This window comes from Protopterus annectens, chromosome 15.part0 (assembly GCF_019279795.1).
Source record: "Protopterus annectens isolate FY-2018-M chromosome 15.part0, PAN1.0, whole genome shotgun sequence".
Classification (NCBI taxonomy): Eukaryota; Metazoa; Chordata; order Ceratodontiformes; family Protopteridae; genus Protopterus; species Protopterus annectens.
In genome coordinates, this window is record NC_056749.1 from 23,253,251 (window position 1) to 23,273,256 (window position 20,006).

General features: G+C 38.9%; 1 protein-coding gene across 1 annotated transcript in view; it reads left to right on the forward strand.

The window, feature by feature from the left end:
• The first annotated feature begins 246 nt into the window (after positions 1-246).
• Positions 247-20,006, forward strand: part of LOC122790152 (histone H3.v1-like) — a 31,310-nt gene continuing 11,550 nt past the window's right edge. The window contains exon 1 of the mRNA XM_044057739.1: positions 247-351. Coding sequence (XP_043913674.1) covers positions 247-351 — 105 coding nt within the window. The remainder of the gene's footprint in view (positions 352-20,006) is intronic.

Genomic DNA, 20,006 nt, shown 5'->3' on the forward strand with positions numbered 1-20,006 from the left:
CCCTCTAACTAAACTGGGCTTTAAAAATTAAGTTTAAAGCCAGGATAGGGGAAAAAAGGCATGAATTTCAAGAAGAAAAATGGAAACATATAATTCATTTTAGTAATTATTAAGCAGACAAAACACAGAAATAACTAAACAATTTTTCCAAATATATGAAGAAAAAGTCTACTTAGCCAGAGCCAGTAGGAAGCACCTGATCTTGTTAAGCGGCAAACAAAATATGGGGAGCTCTCCTAGTGCATGATGGGATATGGTTTTAGCCACAAGCTTGTGGAAGACCTAGAGCTTGTGTATAAGGCCGAGTTGGATCCCAGGATCAGATCTGAACCCAACCTGCTAAGAATGAAGGTGAGATAAGACAACATCACATCAGTTATTCTCATAGAGAGTATATCCTCTCTCATATCTTCTTTTTTTATTTAAACATCTTCATTAAATTATTACTTAAGATAGAGGCATACATACATTAACAGAAAACAAACCATATTAACATTTTTCCATACATTATACATCACATATTTTCTTTCAATAAACGAAATAAGTCCAACGATAAATAAATTGCTGAATTCCTGCCATCCCTTAAACCTCACTCCTTCTCCTGAACATTATTTTGCATGTATTGTTCCCACAATTTCCATTTATTTCTATATAACTTGCTCCTTCCCTTTTCTAAAGATCTCTCTTATAATATCCAGTACTTCAAATACAGTTGGTTTAGACTTTGATTTCCATTTTCTAGTAATTTCTTTTTGGCAGCCAACAGAATTAAACTTACTAAGGCCTTACTTCACCTAGGCAATTCAGATCCTGTATCCCAGCTCAAAAAAATAATTTCCTTAGTTACAGCCACTTGCTCTCCCAATATTTCTGGCAGAGTACTCTGTAGGGAATCTTCATAATCTGGCAACTCTCTACATTCTCAACATATGTTCCCAGTTACCCACTTCTTCCCACCACACCTCCAATATTTGCTCTCTACCTGAGGAAAAATTCTTTAAAGTTTGCTTGGAGTATGAAAATACATATGCAAACACTTCCAAGTAAATATCCTTCGATCCTTCATTCACGCTCCTAATTAACCATAGTACTGCATAAAGAAATGCAAATGTTTCCATTGCCCTACTCAGAGAATCTGAGCTTACTCTGTCGAATGCTTCCTCTGCATTAAGACCCACCAACAGCAGTGGTATTTTCAAACATTCTGCTTCCCTCTGGATAATCATTGTTATACTGATATTGTCAGATGTTTGCCTTCCCTCCACAAAACCACAATGATCCATATATATTAACTCTGGCAACTCTTTTGCCAGTCTTAGTATATATTCAAATGTTATCATTTAAAATTGAAATGGGTCTATATGAAGTTGGGTCTGGAGGGTCTTTGCCATCTTTAGGTAAGACAGCCACCACAGCTTTCTTTCACAATGTTGGTGCTTCGCCTACTGTTACACAAAATCTTTTAGATCTTTACCCCTTTCTTCCCTCTTAACTTCCAAACTTCCACAGGAATACCATCTGTTCCGAGAAACTTTCCTGAAGATTGATTATACGTCAACATTTTGATCTCATCTCCTATAAAAAGATTTTGTGTTCTGCAGCTATTATCAAAAAACAGGTGTTTAACAGCAATCTTTCTAAACTCATGCATGTTACCTAGAGTCTCCCTTATTTTCTCTTTAGCATTCTGTATTTGTCCATCTTGTTCTGTGAGATTCCTCTTATTCTGCAATACCATAACCTTTGTCAGCCCCTCTAAGTAGTTCATATCACTTCTTAACCATATCTCGTTCTCTTTTATTTCAACCCTATTTTTAAACTCCATATTCATTTTATCCCACTTACTAGGTATAACATCTGATGATATTTTTATCTTCCCTAATAACTGTCAAACAATTCCACTATTCATACCTTAAATTTCTGTCTTTTTAACAGGTAGGTGGAAAAGCACCAGTGTCTCATTTGACTTCATCACCCTGCATTTCTATCTTAGGTTTTATTGGTGCATGATCTGAAAGGTACAGGGTTTGAATCTCACAGGGGATAATTGGCTAGGCTTAAAATGCCTCACAAGGGCAGTTAGTCTAGTACTAATCTATGAACATACGAACCTATTTGGGGTTGGGAGGGTGGCCTAATGGTTAAGGTGTTTGCCTTACAAACACAAGGTACAGGGTTTGAATCTTACAGGGAATAATTGGCTAGGCTTAAAATGGCTCACAAGGGCAGTTAGCCTAGTACTAATCTATGAACCTATGAACCTATGAACCTATGTGTGTTGAAGCTTTCAATTAAGTGCACACATTCTTGTGAAATATAATTTTGATCCAGTCTAGCCCAGTTACTGCACCTTGGGGAATAATCTGCAAATTCTGTCTGAGTTCCTGCTATTGAATTCACATCTTCCATACCAAATAATGAACAGATTTCTTCAGAAATCTACCCTGTTTTGTTATATTTTCCTTTTTAGGTCCCACTGACATATCCTCACTATTGCAAATCAAGTTCCATTCCCCAGCTATAAGTAATATTCCCAGCTGAAAGCTAATTATTTCTGCCAACATTGTCTTAAGCTTCATAATATCAGTTTTTGGAAAAATCTAAATGCATGCCAGTATAATCTTCCTCCCTTGCCAGTAGCTCCTTACTATCACAAATGTCCCATTATTATCTTTTTTCCTCCTCTATGACTATTAGAGCTCCACTAGCAATTAGTATAAGTACCCTCTTTTCCTCTCTGCTGAAAATATATCATGAAATCCTTTCTTTGTCAAATTCACATCTTCATTTCTTTCCATATGTGTCACATGCAGCATTGCTATTTGCACTCTGCAGGTCTTAATATAGCTTGCTAATCATTTCATTTTGTCTGCACCTGTAAGGTTCTTTACATTCCAGGATAATATGGATGGGATAGCTATTATGATAAAAAGCTGTTGTTCCCACTTATTGTATATGACTTTTTTTGAATGTGCATTTCCATCTTTTGTCTTACATGCACACACTAATGTTTGGCAAGCTGATCTTTTATACAGCTGTTTCTTCTCATCTCCATTTGAACCTATGTGACATTTTCCAAGACTTTTTAATGAAAACCCTGAAACAAAAACTAAATACATTTTCAAAACACTCCCATCCCTTATTAACTGAGAATAAACACACAAAACTATGTGCATCTTCAAAAAATGAAATGTAACCCACTAGACAAGAACAATTAACCCAAACAGACAGGCATTACCTAAACTAAAATTAAGCTTATCCATGTTATGGTGCATGCTACAGCCTATGGTCTCACTTACACCGGCCGCTGTCTTTTTTTTATCTTTATTCCACTCCCAAATGTAAAAAAAAACAGGTTGTCTGCTTTCAGAAAACATTAACTTTCAACCCCAAGACAAAATGCACTAGCTAGCTTTAAGTAAAACTAAACTGGACATTGTTCTATTAAATGCATTAAATTATTAAGGTTGCTAGGGAGGTTGCTATCTCTTATTCACTTGCTATAATTTTAGACTTTATTTTCCCTGAACTGCTTGCCATTCCATTATACCTTTAAATTTTGCATTTCTCTCAGCAAAGAATGATCAGAACACTCAAGATTAACTGTTTCCACACAGAGAAAGCTTGTTTCCACGTAAAAGTAGTCCACAACGAATCTTTATAAATTTCACATGAAATGTGCAACTACCTTCAGCTGTAGACTTCTTGATTCCCACTGAACACTTGCTAATAAAACAGGCTAATATATTCACAGTTGTAAGAAACTTAGCATTTTCATGGATTTCATCATTTTGTCTTATTTTTCAAGCCTACCTGCTTACAAAAAGCACTTGCTTATAGCTTAAGCAAATAGCAGTAATGTAAACATTCACACTTGTAAAAATTAGAGAATGTATCTTAATTCTACATATACTATAATCAGTGCACTTTTACACCTAGACCCCAGCCCAAGTGCACAGCATATTAACATTATACTTGCTTTTAAGCCATACTTTTCTTGTTATACTGTATAGCCTATATTTCTTACAGCTAAAAATTATTTGTTTAATTTAATATCTTTAACACCTACAACAGTCACTGAAAAGATTCCCTCACATTTAAAATATCCCTGACTACACATAGCATGAAACTGATTCACTATATATAACATGCAGTTAATATCATGAAATGTTTTATAATAATGCTAATAAGAACAAAAATTGTTGTACTTCCAGTTTCCCTTTTGGTGTCTTTGTAAATATTAATGACATAATGTGAGGTATGTGCTTTACAGTCCACCCACAAGTTTAACACAGTCAAGTCGAGTCGCTTAGATACTTTTTCTTGATGCTTTATAGTCTCCCCTTTATTCATTAATTACAATGTTGCTGGTCTTCTTGCTGTTCATCTCCATCTCCTAGCAACACACTCTGGTTAAAGCCCAATGTACTCTCAATTTTTCTAATCAACTCCTGTGCTTTTTCTATCTTTCAAGCATTTTCCTTTGGAACAATTAAAAGATTTCACTAACAAAATCTCACTATGCACTTTACAGTCAGAAGAATGAAAACCAGTGTCCTCTTCTGTTTGCTAGCTCACTTTTTGTTGAATATTTGTTTATTCCCTCATTAGTCTGTTCTGCATCCAAAGTTATTTCTGATCCTCCAGGAGAAATATTCTGAAAACAGCTGAATAACAGCAGCTTGAATCTTACACCTGCCTCTCAACATTCTCTGATTACTGGGCTAAATTTATTTTCTCTTCTCCTGGTGTGCAGTGGATAAACATTTTACATAAGCTTAAAACACCACACACATCCTTGAGATCTTTTCTACATTGGCAAAAAACTACAGAAAGCTTAAATTAAGACTGCAAGAACATGTTAAGTATATTAAACATAATGAATTGGATAGCTCTATTGCACAACATTTAAGTAGGTGTCATAATTCTTCTAGTTTGGAAGCCACTGTTAGAAAAAGTATATTCTAAGTATATAACAGATTCATTTTTTAAAAGAAGTTGCTTTATAAGGATTTTTTATTTATTTTAAAATTTAATACTTTATCCCCCATAGGCCTGAATGTAGAATGTAATTGAAGGTTTTAATTTGATTGATTTTTTTAATTGATTGTATAATTGCATAATTGATTCATTTTGAGTGTACTTGGGTTATATATTTTAAGTGTGTTTTAATGATTTTACTCCTTGAAGGCTATTACAGCTGAGGCACTAGAGTGTTATTAAAGAGTACTATTTATTTAAATTCATTGGACTTGGTTCATTTTGCTTATTTTTCACAAATACTCTGCTGTCTTTAATTTTTAACAACTTTCCCTTCTGCCACAGATTTGTCAGAATTAACTCTTTTTGCTGGTAGGATTGCATCTTTACTAATACAGGTCGTGGCTGCTTCCTCATGGCCAAGTTTGGAGCATACAGTCAATATGCCCCTTCAATTAACAAATCTTGCTCTGGAATACCAGTGCAGTTGCTTATCTGTGCTTTCATAAAATTAATACAGTCTGTTCCTTCCAGTTTCTCTGGTACAGCAGAAAGTCTCAGGTTTTCTCTGTGTATTCTGTCTTCTAAAGCTACTATTTTTTTTAAACAGTTCTTCTTGTGATGTCTTTATTTTCACCTCTAATTTTCACAGTTTTATTAGTTCATCTGAATTGCTTGTTAAAGTTTATTGTATTTTTCCAGCCTTTTATTATTTGAGTTGATGTATTCCTTCAGTATTTCATTTATTTTAATCATCTCTGAGTATATTTGATTTACTTTTTCATCTAAATTAATTGAAGCCATCTCTTGTACCAAACTGTAGTTTGAACTGCTTTTTCTGAACTGCTGCAGGATTCTTCCCAGCCAGTGCTTTCTCTTCACCTTTTCTGGTAGATTTCCTTTCAGGTTTTGTAAAATAAAAGATAAGCTTGCTGCATTGGAGGTGCATCAAATTAACACAAATCTGGGTAAATACTACAGGATTATAAATGTTACCTATGCACTAATCAGACTGATGATTACTTCGAGCTATTTGCTACACTTTAAATATTTAAAGACTAGATTATTTTAAGGGTAAACAGAATGTGCATTTTCGTCTTCCTAGTATTGACTAACTGGTAGCAGAACAGCTTATAGTTTGAGAAGGAGGAAGTTGTTGTTTGGCAGTCACCATTTATCCCCCCATTCAGAAGTGAGTGTGTGTGTGTGTGTGTGTGTGTGTGTGTGTGTGTGTGTGTGTGTGTGTGTGTGTGAATATAATGCTTGTCCTGTAGCTGGACAGTGTAAAGCTTATCAAGGTGCAGCAGTGATGGGCTATTACTCAAGGTAGTAATGCACATTTTTCTTTATACCTGTCAGCCAACTGCCCTTTGTATTTTAACAGGGACCAGTGGTGGGAGTTAAAACTGCATACTGCTAGTTTTTTTGCAGATTCCAATATTAAGACAGTAGTGCAAGATTTAGAATCCATAGCCTCTGCCCATCACAGGAGTTAAATAACCACTCTTACAATGTGTACTGCATTGACAAAGAACAAGTGAGGAGGCTATGTATGCTCTTAAGGCACACTTTATTATCTAGATACTATGCTCATGTGTAGTCACATTTTATACTACAACCTAGCTTATTTTTACAATGCTGAATAGCAAAGCTTGCTGTGCCTCACTGCTCCTCTTTCAGTTTCAGAAACAGTTACACTTTTATATAAGTACAACAGCATTTCAAAGTCAATAACTGAGATACGCTACTGCCCTTTTATATAAAAATTAATACAATACAAACTCCATCAGCAGAAAATAATGTACTAAGGTGACGCCAAGACTAGAAAAAATGTCTCAGATCTGGTATAGGGGTTGACATAACAATCTTAAATAAAGTGTCTGGTTAAGCTCCATAACATTGTGAACTTTCTCTATTTACTGTCCATCCTTTCTGTGTTTGCATTCATGTTTTCAGTGCTATGAGTGTCAACAGTCACTCTCACCTCCATCTGGTTACTATATCTTCTATGTCTATGATACAGGTGTGTGTTCCTACAACATGAGACGAAACACCACCAGTCCATTCAGTTATACTCAGCTCCATTTGGGATCTCACCCTGTCACATCTCAAAATTAAACTTAGTATAATAAAGCATCTGTCCTCTGCATGCTTAATGTCCTGAAATTTCTCTAAGTAATGTTTTGTTCTTAACCACAGCTGCCGACTTTGGTTTAATTAACTAAGTTCATGTTTGAACATTCTGCTCAGGAGCACTTTTTCAGCTAACTGACCTGTACTACAGTCAGTTGTAGTTCTGTGCTTTAGCTGAAATTTATTATTTATTTATTTTACATTTGTTAACCGGGAAATTCCGACTGGACCAGGTCCATTTTCAGCGGAGGCCCGGGGAGAAAAGCTCCAACATCAAGTTATATAAATACAGTACATCATACTTTATGTTCCATACCCAGCACTAAATTTAATAATTTTGTCATTTCAGCTTTAATTATCTGAACACAGCTTTCTCCCAAGTCATTTGTATCATGATCTTGCACTCTTGTGAAATGGATAATTCCATTTGACAGAACTCTTCTGACATGGATTTGTCTGTCATTATCCACAGCAATATATTCTGGTAAACTATAAGCAGCAGTCTTTTCAATCTGCTGACTGTAACATCATGTCAGATGTATGAAATATTCATAAGCCACTATGATGAATGTACTATCCATGTATAACCTAGCAAAAACAACATGTAGCCTTTCCCAACATCCTCTTCAGAATTCTCACAAATGCAAAGCATCTGACCTTAATTATTTGTGTTCCATCTGGCATGGCACACATTCCCTACATGTATACCCGTGTTTCATCTCCAGACTTAGACCATCAAGCAAACTTTCACACCTGGGTATTTATTTTTAGAAACAAGCAACCGCAGTCCCCAGCCGAAACCAGGAAGCGCAACACAGGAATTCTCCTCAATGAAGTAAAATAAAGCGAACGAGAGCACAGCTATGGCTACAATTCTTTACTCCAAACCACATTCTGGTACCTCGGGTCCATTAGCCTTCAAAGGAATAACCACATTACATTCAGTAGCCATTTTATACCCCCCTAATTACAGTGCTAATTAGTTAAATACATTCACTTCCTTTTAATAATGACTTTAATTTCCCAAATGTTAAAGGTGCCTCACACATATATAAAAGCTATCCATCACTTTTACAAAGTTGTTACACATTTTTTTAAAGTTGCTACACATGTTACACATCTCCATTATAACATTTCTTTATATAATAAATGTAAATAACTAATTACTTTTTCCATTTCACAATTTTCCATCGAATGTCCTATGCCTACCAATGTTTGAATTACATCTCACTAACACTAACTAAATGTGTCACTATACTTTTCCTACTAATTTCTTAGGATTTATTAATGTGACATTTTCAATTTTTCCTTACCTATTCATCTATACATACATCTTATAAGACCCAGTTTACTTCCAACTTCAGCCCTCTAGGATATAAAGTACCTAGGTTAATAATAATTAATAATCATTTTTGTTGCCAATTTTACCAATTTGCTTGTTTTTATTTATTTTTAGAGCATTAAGATGGTGAGATATAACTAGTTAAGCACTTCTTTTCTTAATTTCAACAGACTAATAACTTTGGTTCCCCTTACAGCGCAAGTCACAACATTTTCCTAAGAAATGTTTGAATCTTCTCCAGTGATACATTCTTTAGCTGTTATCTCCTATGTAAGGCTAGCCTTTGTCACAAGTTTAGCACCCATGACAGTGGTCAGTTCTTGTAAGGTGAGCTTTAATTTCAAGTTTAGAATATTTTAATGATCTTTTATAACAACATATTTATAAACTGTCATTCTTACTGTTACACTACCATTGGGTAATAATAACAGAATTCTCATCGCACCATCTGCAGCTGCAAGTCTATATATATATATATATATATATATATATATATATATATATATATATATATTTAACATTTGTTTACCAGGATGGTCCGAGTGGAGAACAGTAACTATTTTTAGCGGAGGCCTGAGGAGAAAACCTCCAGCAAAGTACATTTTTCCTAATACATGTCAAGTACAAATACAACAACAACAACATATATCTACTTACAGTCTAGTAGACACCAGTAAAGCTATTTATATACATAGGAGACTAATCAACAGAAACATATACATGAAAGATGTGATTAACAAATAAGTAAAGTACAAATACAGTACAACTTGTAGTAGATTTTCTTAACCCTCTTCAGTACATTTAGTATGTTATCTAACAGAATATATTTTACAACCGTGAGAAAGAAAAAGGAATATAGGTAAGGGAGGAGGAGGTTACAGGAGTTACAGAGTGGATAGAAGTGCAGTTAGACGTTATATCTGAGTGAGGAAGACAAATGGATATAGGTAAGGGAGGAGGAGGTTACAGGAGTTATACAGTGGATAGAAGTGTAATTAAGGTTATATCTGAATGAGGAAGACAAGGGTATATAGGTAAGGGAGGAGGAGGTTACAGGAGCTATACAGTGGATAGAAGTGTAGTTAGAGGTTATATCTGAGTGAGGAAGACAAGAGGATATAGGTAAGGGAGGATGAGGTTACAGGAGTTATAGAGTGGGTAGAAGTGTAGTTAGAGGTTATATCTGAGTGAGGAAGACAAGGGGATATAGGTAAGGGAGGAGGTTACAGGAGTTAAAGAGTGCATAGAAGTGTAGTTAGATGTTATATCTGAGGGAGGAAGACAAGGGGATATAGGTAAGGGAAGATGTCACAAAAGTTATAGGGTGGATAGAAGTGTAGTTAGAGATTATATCTGACTGAGGGTGACAAAGGGAAATAGGTAAGGGAGGAGGAGGTTACAGGAGTTATAGAGTGGATAGAAGTATAGTTAGAGGTATATCTGAGTGAGGAAGACAAGGGGATATAGGTAAGGGAGGAGAAGGTTACAGCAGTTATAGAGTGGATAGAAGTGTAGTTAGAGGTTATATCTGAGTGCGGAAGACAAAGGGTTATAGGAAAGGAAGAAGGATGTTACAGGAGTTATAGAGTGGATAGAAGTGTAGTTAGAGGTTATATCTGCGCGAGGAAGACAAGAGGATATAGATAAGGGAGGAGGAGGTTACAAGAGTTAGAGAGTGGATAGAAGTGTAGATAGAGGTTATATCAGAGTGAGGAAGAGAAGGGGATATAGGTAAGGGAGGAGGATACAGGAGTTATAGAGTGGATAGAAGTGCAGCTAAAGGCTTATATCTGAGTGAGGAAGACAAGGGGATATAGGTAAGGGAGGAGGAGGTTACAGGAGGTATAAAGTGGGTAGAAGTGTAGTTAGATGTTATATCTGACTGAGGGGACAAGGGGATATACGTAAGGGAGGAGGAGGTTACAGGAGTTATAGAGTGGATAGAAGGGTAGTTAGAGGTTATATCTGAGTAAGGAAGACAAGGGGATATAGGTAAGGGAGGAGGAGGTTACATGAGTTATAGAGTGGATAGAAGTGTAGCTAGAGGTTATATCTGTGTGAGGAAGAAAAAGGGATATAGGTAAGGGAGGAGGAGGAGGTTACAGGAGTTATAGAGGGGCTAGAAGTGTAGTTAGAAGTTATATCTGAGTGAGGGAGACTAGGGGATATAGGTAATGAAGGAGGAGGTTACAGGAGTTATAGAGTGGGTAGAAGTGTAGTTAGAGGGTATATCTGAGTGAGGAAGACAAGGAGGTATAGGTAAGGGAGGAGGTTACAGGAGTTATAGAGTGGGTACAAGTGTAGTTAGAGGTTATATCTGAGTGAGGAAGACAAGGGGCTCTAGGTAAGGGAGGAGGAGGTTACAGGAGTTATAGAGTCAATAGAAGTGTAGTTAAAGGTTACATCTGAGTGAGGAAGACAAGGGGATATAGGTAAGGGAGGAGGAGGTTACAGGAGTTATAGAGTGGATAGAAGTGTAGTTAGAGGTTATATCTGAGTGAGGGAGACAAGGGGATATAGTTCAGGGAGGAGGAGGTTACAGGAGTTATAGAGAGGATAGACGTGCAGTTAGAGGTTATATCTCAGTGCAGAAAACAAGGGAATATAGGGAAGGGAGGAGGAGGTTACGGGAGTTATAGAGTGGATTGAAGTGTAGTTAAAGATTATATGCGAGTGAGGAAAACAAGGAGATATAGGTAAGGGAGGAGGTTACAGGAGTTATAGAGTGGGTAGAAGTGTAGTTAGAGGTTGTATCTGAGTGAGGGAGACAAGAGGAGATAGGTAAGGGAGGAGGTTACAAGAGTTATAGAGTGGATTGAAGTATAATTAGAGGTTATATCTGAGTGAGGAAGTAGATATATGTAAGGGAGGAGGCTACAGAGGTTATAGAGTGGATAGACATGTAGTTAGAGGTTATATCTGAGTGAAGATGACAAGAGGATATAGGTAAGGGAGGAAGAGGTTACAGGAGTTATAGAGTGGGTAGAAGTGTAGTTAGAGGTTATATCTGACTGAGGAAGGAGATATAGGTAAGGGAGGAGGCTACAGGAGTTATAGAGTGGATATACATGTAGTTAGAGATTATATCTGAGTGAGGAAGACAAGGGACTATAGGTAAGGGAGAAGGAGGTTACAGGAGTTATAGAGTGGATAGAAGTGTAATTAGAGGTTATATATGAGTGAGGAAGAAAGAGGATATAGATAAGGGGGAAGGAGGTTACAGGAGTTATAGAGTGGATAGAAGGGTAGTTAGAGGTTATATCTGAGTGAGGAAGACAAGGGGATATAGGTAAGGGAGGAGGAGGTTACAGGAGTTATAGAGTGGATAGAAGTGTAATTAGAGGTTATATATGAGTGAGGAAGAAAGAGGATATAGATAAGGGGGAAGGAGGTTACAGGAGTTATAGAGTGGATAGAAGTGTAGTTAGAAGTTATATCTGAGTGAGGGAGACTAGGGGATATAGGTAATGAAGGAGGAGGTTACAGGAGTTATAGAGTGGGTAGAAGTGTAGTTAGAGGTTATATCTGAGTGAGGGAGACAAGGGGATATGGGTAAGGGAGGATGAGGTTACAGGAGTTATAGAGTGGAGTGAAGTGTAGTTAGAGGTTATATCTGAGTGAGGAAGACAAGGCGATACAGGTAAAGGAGGAGGAGGTTACAGAAGTTATAGAGTGGATAGAAGGGTAGTTAGAGGTTATATCTGAGTAAAGAAGACAAGGCAATATAGGTAAGGGAGAAGGAGATTACAGGAGTCATAGAGTGGATAAAAGTGTAGTTAGGAGTTATATCTGAGTGAGGGTGACAAGGGGATATATGTAGCGGAGGAGGAGGTTATAGAAGTTACAGAGTGGATAGAAGGGTAGTTAGAGGATATATCTGAGTAAAGAAGACAAGGCAATATAGGTAAGGGAGAAGGAGATTACAGGAGTCATAGAGTGGATAAAAGTGTAGTTAGGAGTTATATCTGAGTGTGGAAGAGAAGGGGATATAGGTAAGGGAGGAGGAGGTTAAAGCAGTTATAGAGTGGATAGAAGTGCAGTTATAGGTTATATCTGAATGAGGAAGACAAGGGGGTATATTAAGGGAGGAGGAGGTTACAGGAGATATAGAGTGGATAGAAGTGCAGTTAAAGGTTATATCTGAATGAGGAAGACAAGGGGGTATATTAAGGGAGGAGGAGGTTACAGGAGTTATAGAGTGGATAGAAGTGTAGTTAGAGGTTATATCTGAGTGAGGAAGACAAGGGGATATAAGTAAGGGAGGAGGTTACAGGAGTTATAGGGTGGATAGAAGTGTAGTTAGAGGTTATACGTGAGTGAGGAAGATAAGAGGATATAGGTAAGGGAGGAGGTTACAGGAGTTATAGAGTGGATAGAAGTGTAGTTAGAGGTTATATCTGACTGAGGGAGACAAAAGGATATCGGTAAGGGAGGAGGAGGTTACAGGAGTTATAGAGTAGATAGAAGTGTAGTTAGAGGTATATCTGAGTGAGGAAGACCAGGGGATATAGGTAAAGGAGGAGGAGGTTACAGCAGTTATAGAGTGGATATAAGTGCACTTATAGGTTATATCTGAGTGAGGAAGACAAGAGGCTACAGTTAAGTGAGGAGGAGGTTACAGGAGTTACAGAGTGGATAGAAGTGTAGTTAGAGGTTATATCTGAGTGAGGAAGGGGATATAGGTACGGGAGGAGGAGGTTATAGGAGTTATGGAGTGGATAGAAGTGTAGTTAGAGGTTATATCTGAGTGAGGAAGACAAGGAGATATAGGTCAGGGAGGAGGTTACAGGAGTTATAGAGTGGGTAGAAGTGCAATTAAAAGGTTATATCTGAGTGAGGAAGACAAGAGGATATAGTTAAGGGCGGAGTAGGTTACAGGAGTTATAGAGTGGATAGAAGTCTAGTTAGAGGTTATATCTGAGTGAGGAAGACAAGGGGGATATAGGTAAGGGAGGAGGAGGTTACAGAAGTTATAGAGTGAATAGAAGTGTAGTTAGAGGTTATATCTGAGTGAGGAAGACAACGGGATATAGGTAAGGGAGGAGGTGGTTACAGGAGTTCTAGAGAGGATAGAAGTGTAGTTAGAGGTTATATCTGAGTGAGGAAGAGAAGGGGCTATAGGTAAGGGAGGAGGAGGTTACAAGAGTTATAGAGTGGATAGAAGTGTAGTTGGAGGTTATATCTGCATGAGGAAGACAAGCGGATATAGGTAAGGGAGGAGGAGGAGATTACAGGAGTTATAGAGAGGTAGAAGTGTAGTTAGAGGTTATATCTGAGTGAAGAAGACAAAAAGAGATAGGTAAGGGAGGAGGTTACAAGAGTTCTAGAGTGGATTGAAGTATAATTAGAGGTTATATCTGAGTGAGGAAGGAGATATAGGTAAGGGAGGAGGCTACAGGGGTTATAGAGTGGATAGGCATGTAGTTAGAGGTTATATCTGAGTGAGGAAGACAAGGGGCTCTAGGTAAGGGAGGAGGAGGTTACAGGAGTTATAGAGTCAATAGAAGTGTAGTTAAAGGTTACATCTGAGTGAGGAAGACAAGGGGATATAGGTAAGGTAGGAGGTTACAAGAGTTATAGTGCTGTTAGAAGTGTAGTTATAGGTTATATCTGAATGAGGAAGGCAAGGGGATATAGGTAAGGGAGGAGGAGGTTACAGGAGTTATAGAGTGGATAGAAGTGTAGAGGTATATCTGAGTGAGGAAGACAAAGGGATATAGGTAGGGGAGGAGGAGGTTTCAGCAGTTATATAGTGGATATAAGTGCAGTCAGAGGTTATATCTGAGTGAGGAAGACAAGGGGATATAGGTAAGGGAGGAGGAGGTTACAGGAGTTATAGAGTGGATAGAAGTGTAGTTAGAGGTTATATCTGAGTGAGGAAGACAAGTGATATATGTATGGCAGGAGGAGGTTACAGGAGTTATAGAGTGGATAGAAGTGTAGTTAGAGGTTATATCTGAGTGAGGAAGACAAGGGGATATAGGTAAGTGAGGAGGAGGTTACAGGAGTTATAGAGTGGATAGAAGTCTAGTTAGAGTTTATATCTGAGTGAGCGAGACAAGGGGATATAGGTAAGAGTGGAGGAGGTTACAGAGTTATAGAGTGGATAGAAGTGTAGTTAGAGGTTATATCTGAGTGAGGAAGACAAGGGGATATAGGTAAGGGAGGAGGAGGAGGTTACAGGAGTTATAGAGTGGATAGAAGTGTAGTTAGAGGTTATATCTGAGTGAGGAAGACAAAGGATATAGGTAAGGGAGGAGGAGGTTACAGGAGTTATAGAGTGGATAGAAGTGTAGTTAGAGGTTATATCTGAGTGAGGAAGACAAGGGGATATAGGTAAGGGAGGAGGAGGTTACAGGAGTTATAGAGTGGATAGAAGTGTAGTTAGAGGTTATATCTGCATGAGGAAGACAAGTGGATATAGGTAAGGGAGGTGGTTACAGGAGTTAAAGACTGTATAGAAGTGTAGTTAGAGGTTATATCCGAGTGAGGAAGACAAGGGGATATAGGTAAGGGAGGAGGAGGTTACAGGAGTTATAGATTGGATAGAAGTGTAGTTAGAGGTTATATCTGAGTGAGGGAGCCAAGGGGATATAGGTAAGGTAGTAGGTTACAATAGTTATTACATGGATAGAAGTGTAGTTAGAGTGAGGAAGACAAGGGGATATAGGTAAGGGAGGAGTAGGTTACAGGAATTATAGAGTGAATAGAAGTGTAGTTAGAGGTTATATCCGAGTAAGGAAGACAAGGGGATATAGGTAAGGGAGGAGTAGGTTACTGGAATTATAGAGTGAATAGAAGTGTAGTTAGAGGTTATATCTGAGTAAGGAAGGGGCTATAGATAAGGGAGGAGGAGGTTACAGGAGTTATAAAGTGGATAGAAGTGTAGTTAGAGGCTATATCTGAGTGAGGAAGACAAGGAGGTATAGGTAAGGGAGGAGGTTACAGGAGTTATAGAGTGGATAGAAGTGCATTTAGAGGTTATATCTGAGTGAGGAAGACAATGGGCTATAGGTAAGGGAGGAGGAGGTTACAGGAGACAGAGTGGATAGAAGTGTAGTTAGAGGCTATATCTGAGTGAGGAAGACAAGGAGGTATAGGTAAGGGAGGAGGTTACCGGAGTTATAGAGTGGATAGAAGTGCAGTTAGAGGTTATGTCTGAGTGAGGAAGACAAGGGGATATAGGTAAGGAAGGAGGTTACAGGAGTTATAGAGTAGATAGAAGTATAGTTAGAGGTTATATCTGAGTGAGGGAGACAAGGGGATATGGGTAAAGGAGGAGGTGGTTACAGGAGTTATAGAGTGGAGAGAAGTGTAGTTAGAGGTTCTATCTGAGTGAGGGAGACAAGGGGATATAGGTAAGTGAGGAGGAGGTTACAGGAGTTATAGAATGGATATAAGTGTAGATAGAGGTTATATCTCTGTGAGGAAGACAGGGGGATATAGGAAAGGGAAGAGGAGGTTACAGGAGTTATAAAGTCGGTAGAAGTGTTGTTTGAGGTTATACCTGAGTGATGGGGACAATGGGATATAGGTAAGGGAGGAGGAGGTTACAGGAGTTATAGAGTGGATATAAGTGTAGTTAGAGGTTATATCTTAGTGAGGAAGACAAGGGGATATAGGTAAGGGGGAAGGAGGTTACAGGAGTTATAGAGTGGATAGAAGTGTAGTTAGAGGTTATATCTTAGTGAGGAAGACAAGGGGATATAGGTAAGGGAGGAGGAGGTTACAGGAGTTATAGAGTGGATATAAGTGTAGTTAGAGGTTATAGCTGTGTGAGGAAGACAAGGGGATATAGGTAAGGGAGGAGGAGGGTACATGTGTTATAGAGTGGATAGAAGTGCAGTTAGAGGTTATATCTAAGTGCGGAAAACAAGGGGATATATGGAAGGGAGGAGGAAGTTACGGGAGTTATTGAGTGGATTGAAGTGTAGTTAGAGGTTATATCTGAGTGAGGAAGACAAGGGGATATATGTAAGGGAGGAGGAGGTTACAGGAGTTATAGAGTGGATAGAAGTGTAGTTAGAGGTCATATCTGAGTGAGGAAGACAAGGGGCTATAGGTAAGGGAGAAGGAGGTTACAGGAGTTATAGAGTGGACAGAAGTGTAGTTACAGGCTATACCTGAGTGAGGAAGACAAGGAGGTATATGTAAGGGAGGAGGTTACAGGAGTTATAGAGTGGATAGAAGTGTTGTTAGAGGTTATATCTGAATGAGAAAGACAAGGGGATATAGGTAAGGGAGGAGGAAGTTACATGAGTTATAGAGTGGATAGAAGTGTAGTTAGAGGTTATATCTGAGTGAGGAAGACAAGAGGATATAGGTAAGCGAGGAGGAGGTTACAGGAGTTATAGAGTGGGTAGAAGTGCAGTTAGAGGTTATATCTGAGTGAGGGAGACAAGGGGATATAGGTAAGGGAGGAGCAGATTACAGGAGTTATACAATGGATATAAGTGTAGTTAAATGTTATATCTCAGTGAACAGGGGCAGGACATAGGGTGAGGAGGAGGTTACAGGATTTATACAGTGGATAGAAGTGTTGTTAGAGGTTATATCTGAGTGAGGGAGACAAGAGGATATAGGTAAGGGAGGAGGAGGTTACAGGAGTTATAGAGTGGATATAAGTGTAGTTAGAGGTTATATCTGAGTGAGGAAGACAAGGGGATATATGTAAGGGGGAGGATACATGAGTTATAGAGTGGGTAGAAGTGTAGTTAGATGTTATATCTGAGCGAGGAAGACAAGCGGCTATAGGTAAGGGAGGAGAAGGTTACAGGAGTTATAGAGTGGATAGAAGTGTATTTAGAGATTATATCTGAGTGAGGAAGACAAGGGGATATAGGTAATGGAGGAGGAGGTTACAGGAGTTATAGAGCAGATAAAAGTATAGTTAAAGGTTATATCTGAGTGAGGAACGAGATATAGGTAAGGGAGGAGGCTACAGGAGTTATAGAGTGGATTGAAGTGTAGTTAGAGGTTATAACTGAGTGAGGGAGACAAGGGGATATTGCTAAAGGAGGAAGAGGTTAGAGGAGTTATAAAGTGGGTAGAAATGTAGTTAGAGGTTATATCTGAGTGAGGAACACCAGAAGATATAGGTAAGGGAGGAGGAGGTAACAGGAGTGATAGAGTGGATAGAAGTGTAGTTAGAGGTTATATCTGAGTGAGAGAGCCCAGGGGATATAGGTAAGTGAGGAGGTTACAAGAGTTATAAAGTGGATAGAAGTGTAGTTAGAGGTTATATCTCAGCGAGGAAGACAAGGGGATATAGTAAGGGAGGAGGAGGTTACAGGAGTTATAGAGTGGATAGAAGTGCAGTTAGAGGTTATATCTGAGTGAGGGAGACAAGGGGATATAGTTAAGTTAGGAGGAGGTTACAGGAGTTATAGAGTGGATAGAAGTGCAGTTACAGGTTATATCTGAGTGCAGAAAACAAGGGGATATAGGGAAGGGAGGAGGAAGTTATGGGAGTTGTAGAGTGGATTGCAGTGTAGTAAGAGGTTATATCCGAGTGAGGAAAACAAGGGGATATATGTAAGGGAGGAGGAAGTTACAGGAGTTATAGAGTGGACAGAAGTGTAGTTAGAGGTTATATTTGAGTGAGGAAGACGAGGGGCTATAGGTAAGGGAGAAGGAGGTTTCAGGAGTTATAGAGTGGATAGAAGTGTAGTTTGAGTGAGGAAGGCAAGGACGTATAGGTAAGGGAGGAGGTTACAGGAGTTATAGAGTGGATAGAAGTGTAGTCTGAGGTTATATATGAGTGAGGAAGACAAGGGGATATAGGTAAGGGAGGAGGAGGTTACAGGAGCTATAGAGTGGGTAGAAGTGTAGTTAGAGGTTATATCTGAGTGAGGGAGGCAAGGGGATATAGGTAAGGGAGGAGGTTACAGGAGTTATAGGGTGGATAGAAGTGTAGTTATAGGTTATATCTGACTGAGGGAGACAATGAGATATAGGTAAGGGAAGAGGATGTTACAGGAGTTATAGAGTGGATATAAGTGTAGTTAGAGGTATATCTGTGTTTGGAAGACAAGGGTATATAGGTAAAGGAGGAGGAGGTTACAGCAGTTATAGAGTGGATAGAAGTGTGGTTAGAGGTTATATCTGAGTGAGGAAGACAAGGGGCTACAGTTAATAGACGAGGAGGTTACAGGAGTTACAGAGTGGATAGAAGTGTAGTTAGAGTTTATATTTGAGTTAGAAAGGGGATATAGCTAAGCGAGGAGGAGGTTATAGGAGTTATGGAGTGGATAGAAATGTAGTTAGAGGTTACAGGTTCATAGGTTCATAGGTTCATACTAGGCTATCTGCCCTAAGGCATTTATAAGTCTAGCCAGAGTGTGTTTGGCTTTCGCCATCCATTTTAAATGAATTTTGCTATGCCCTTTTTTGAGGTTAGTATACTGTGCCTCTGTCTAACAGTGACACAGAAGTGATACCCGGGGTAAACTTTCAATCTCCCATCCACTCAAGATTCCTCTTGAAGAGAGTCAATGAGGGACTCTGCCTAACCTGGACTGGGATTTTATTCCAGAGTGAAGGGAGCCTCTGGGTTATGAATCTGTCCCTCCAGCATGTCCTATTTATTTCAGTGCTGAGGTTCAAGTCTCAGGCGGCAGAGCTCGATGGGATTTGATTTTCTGAGGTGCAGCATGTCCATTAATTCGGGTTGGACATGGCTTTATACGCCAGGCACAGATCGCCTGAGCAGGCGGTATGCCACTGAGTAGAGCTGGAGTTTCTTTAACAGGGCAGCATATGGCATCTGTTTGAGCCCTTGATCCTCTTGGTGAGGTATTTTTGGGGTCTTTCCAGTTGCTGCAGGTGTCTGGTAAGATACATCCCAAAAGGGGCATTGTACTCAATTATGGGCCTGATGAGGGATGTGTAAAGAAGCATGATGACTCCTGATCTAGATGTGAATCCCTTCATAATTAGGTGGGCTATATAAAATGTTTTTCTAACCACTTTGGCCATGTGGTTTTCAAATGAGAGATTGCTATCAACTTGGGACCCCAGGTCCCTAATTTCTTCCAGATTTAATGGATTACCACCTATGTGGTAATTTGTGGGCACTTTGTTTTTGCCAAAGGGGATGACTATACACTTTTTGGCATTTAGCTTGAGGCCATGGTTCTGGCACCAGTTGTCTGTTTCTATGAGGCCCTTTTGTAGGATGCTTGTGTCGGCTGGAGAGTCGATTATGGAGCCTAGTTTGAGTGAGGAAGACAAGGGAATACAGGTAAGGGATGAGGAGGTTACAGGAGTTATAGAGTGGACAGAAGTGTAGTCAGAGGTTATATCTGAGTGAAGAAGGGGATATAGGTAAGAGACGAGGAGGTTATAGGAGTTATGGCGTGGATAGAAGTGTAGTTACAGGTTATATCTCAGTGAGGAAGACAAGGTGATATAGGTAAAGGAGGAGGTTACAGGAGTTATAGAGTGGGTAGAAGTGTAGTTAGAGGTTATATCTGAGTGAGGAAGACAAGGGGATAAAGGTAAGGCAGGAGGTTACAGGAGTTAAAGAGTGGATAGAAGTGCAGTTAAAAGG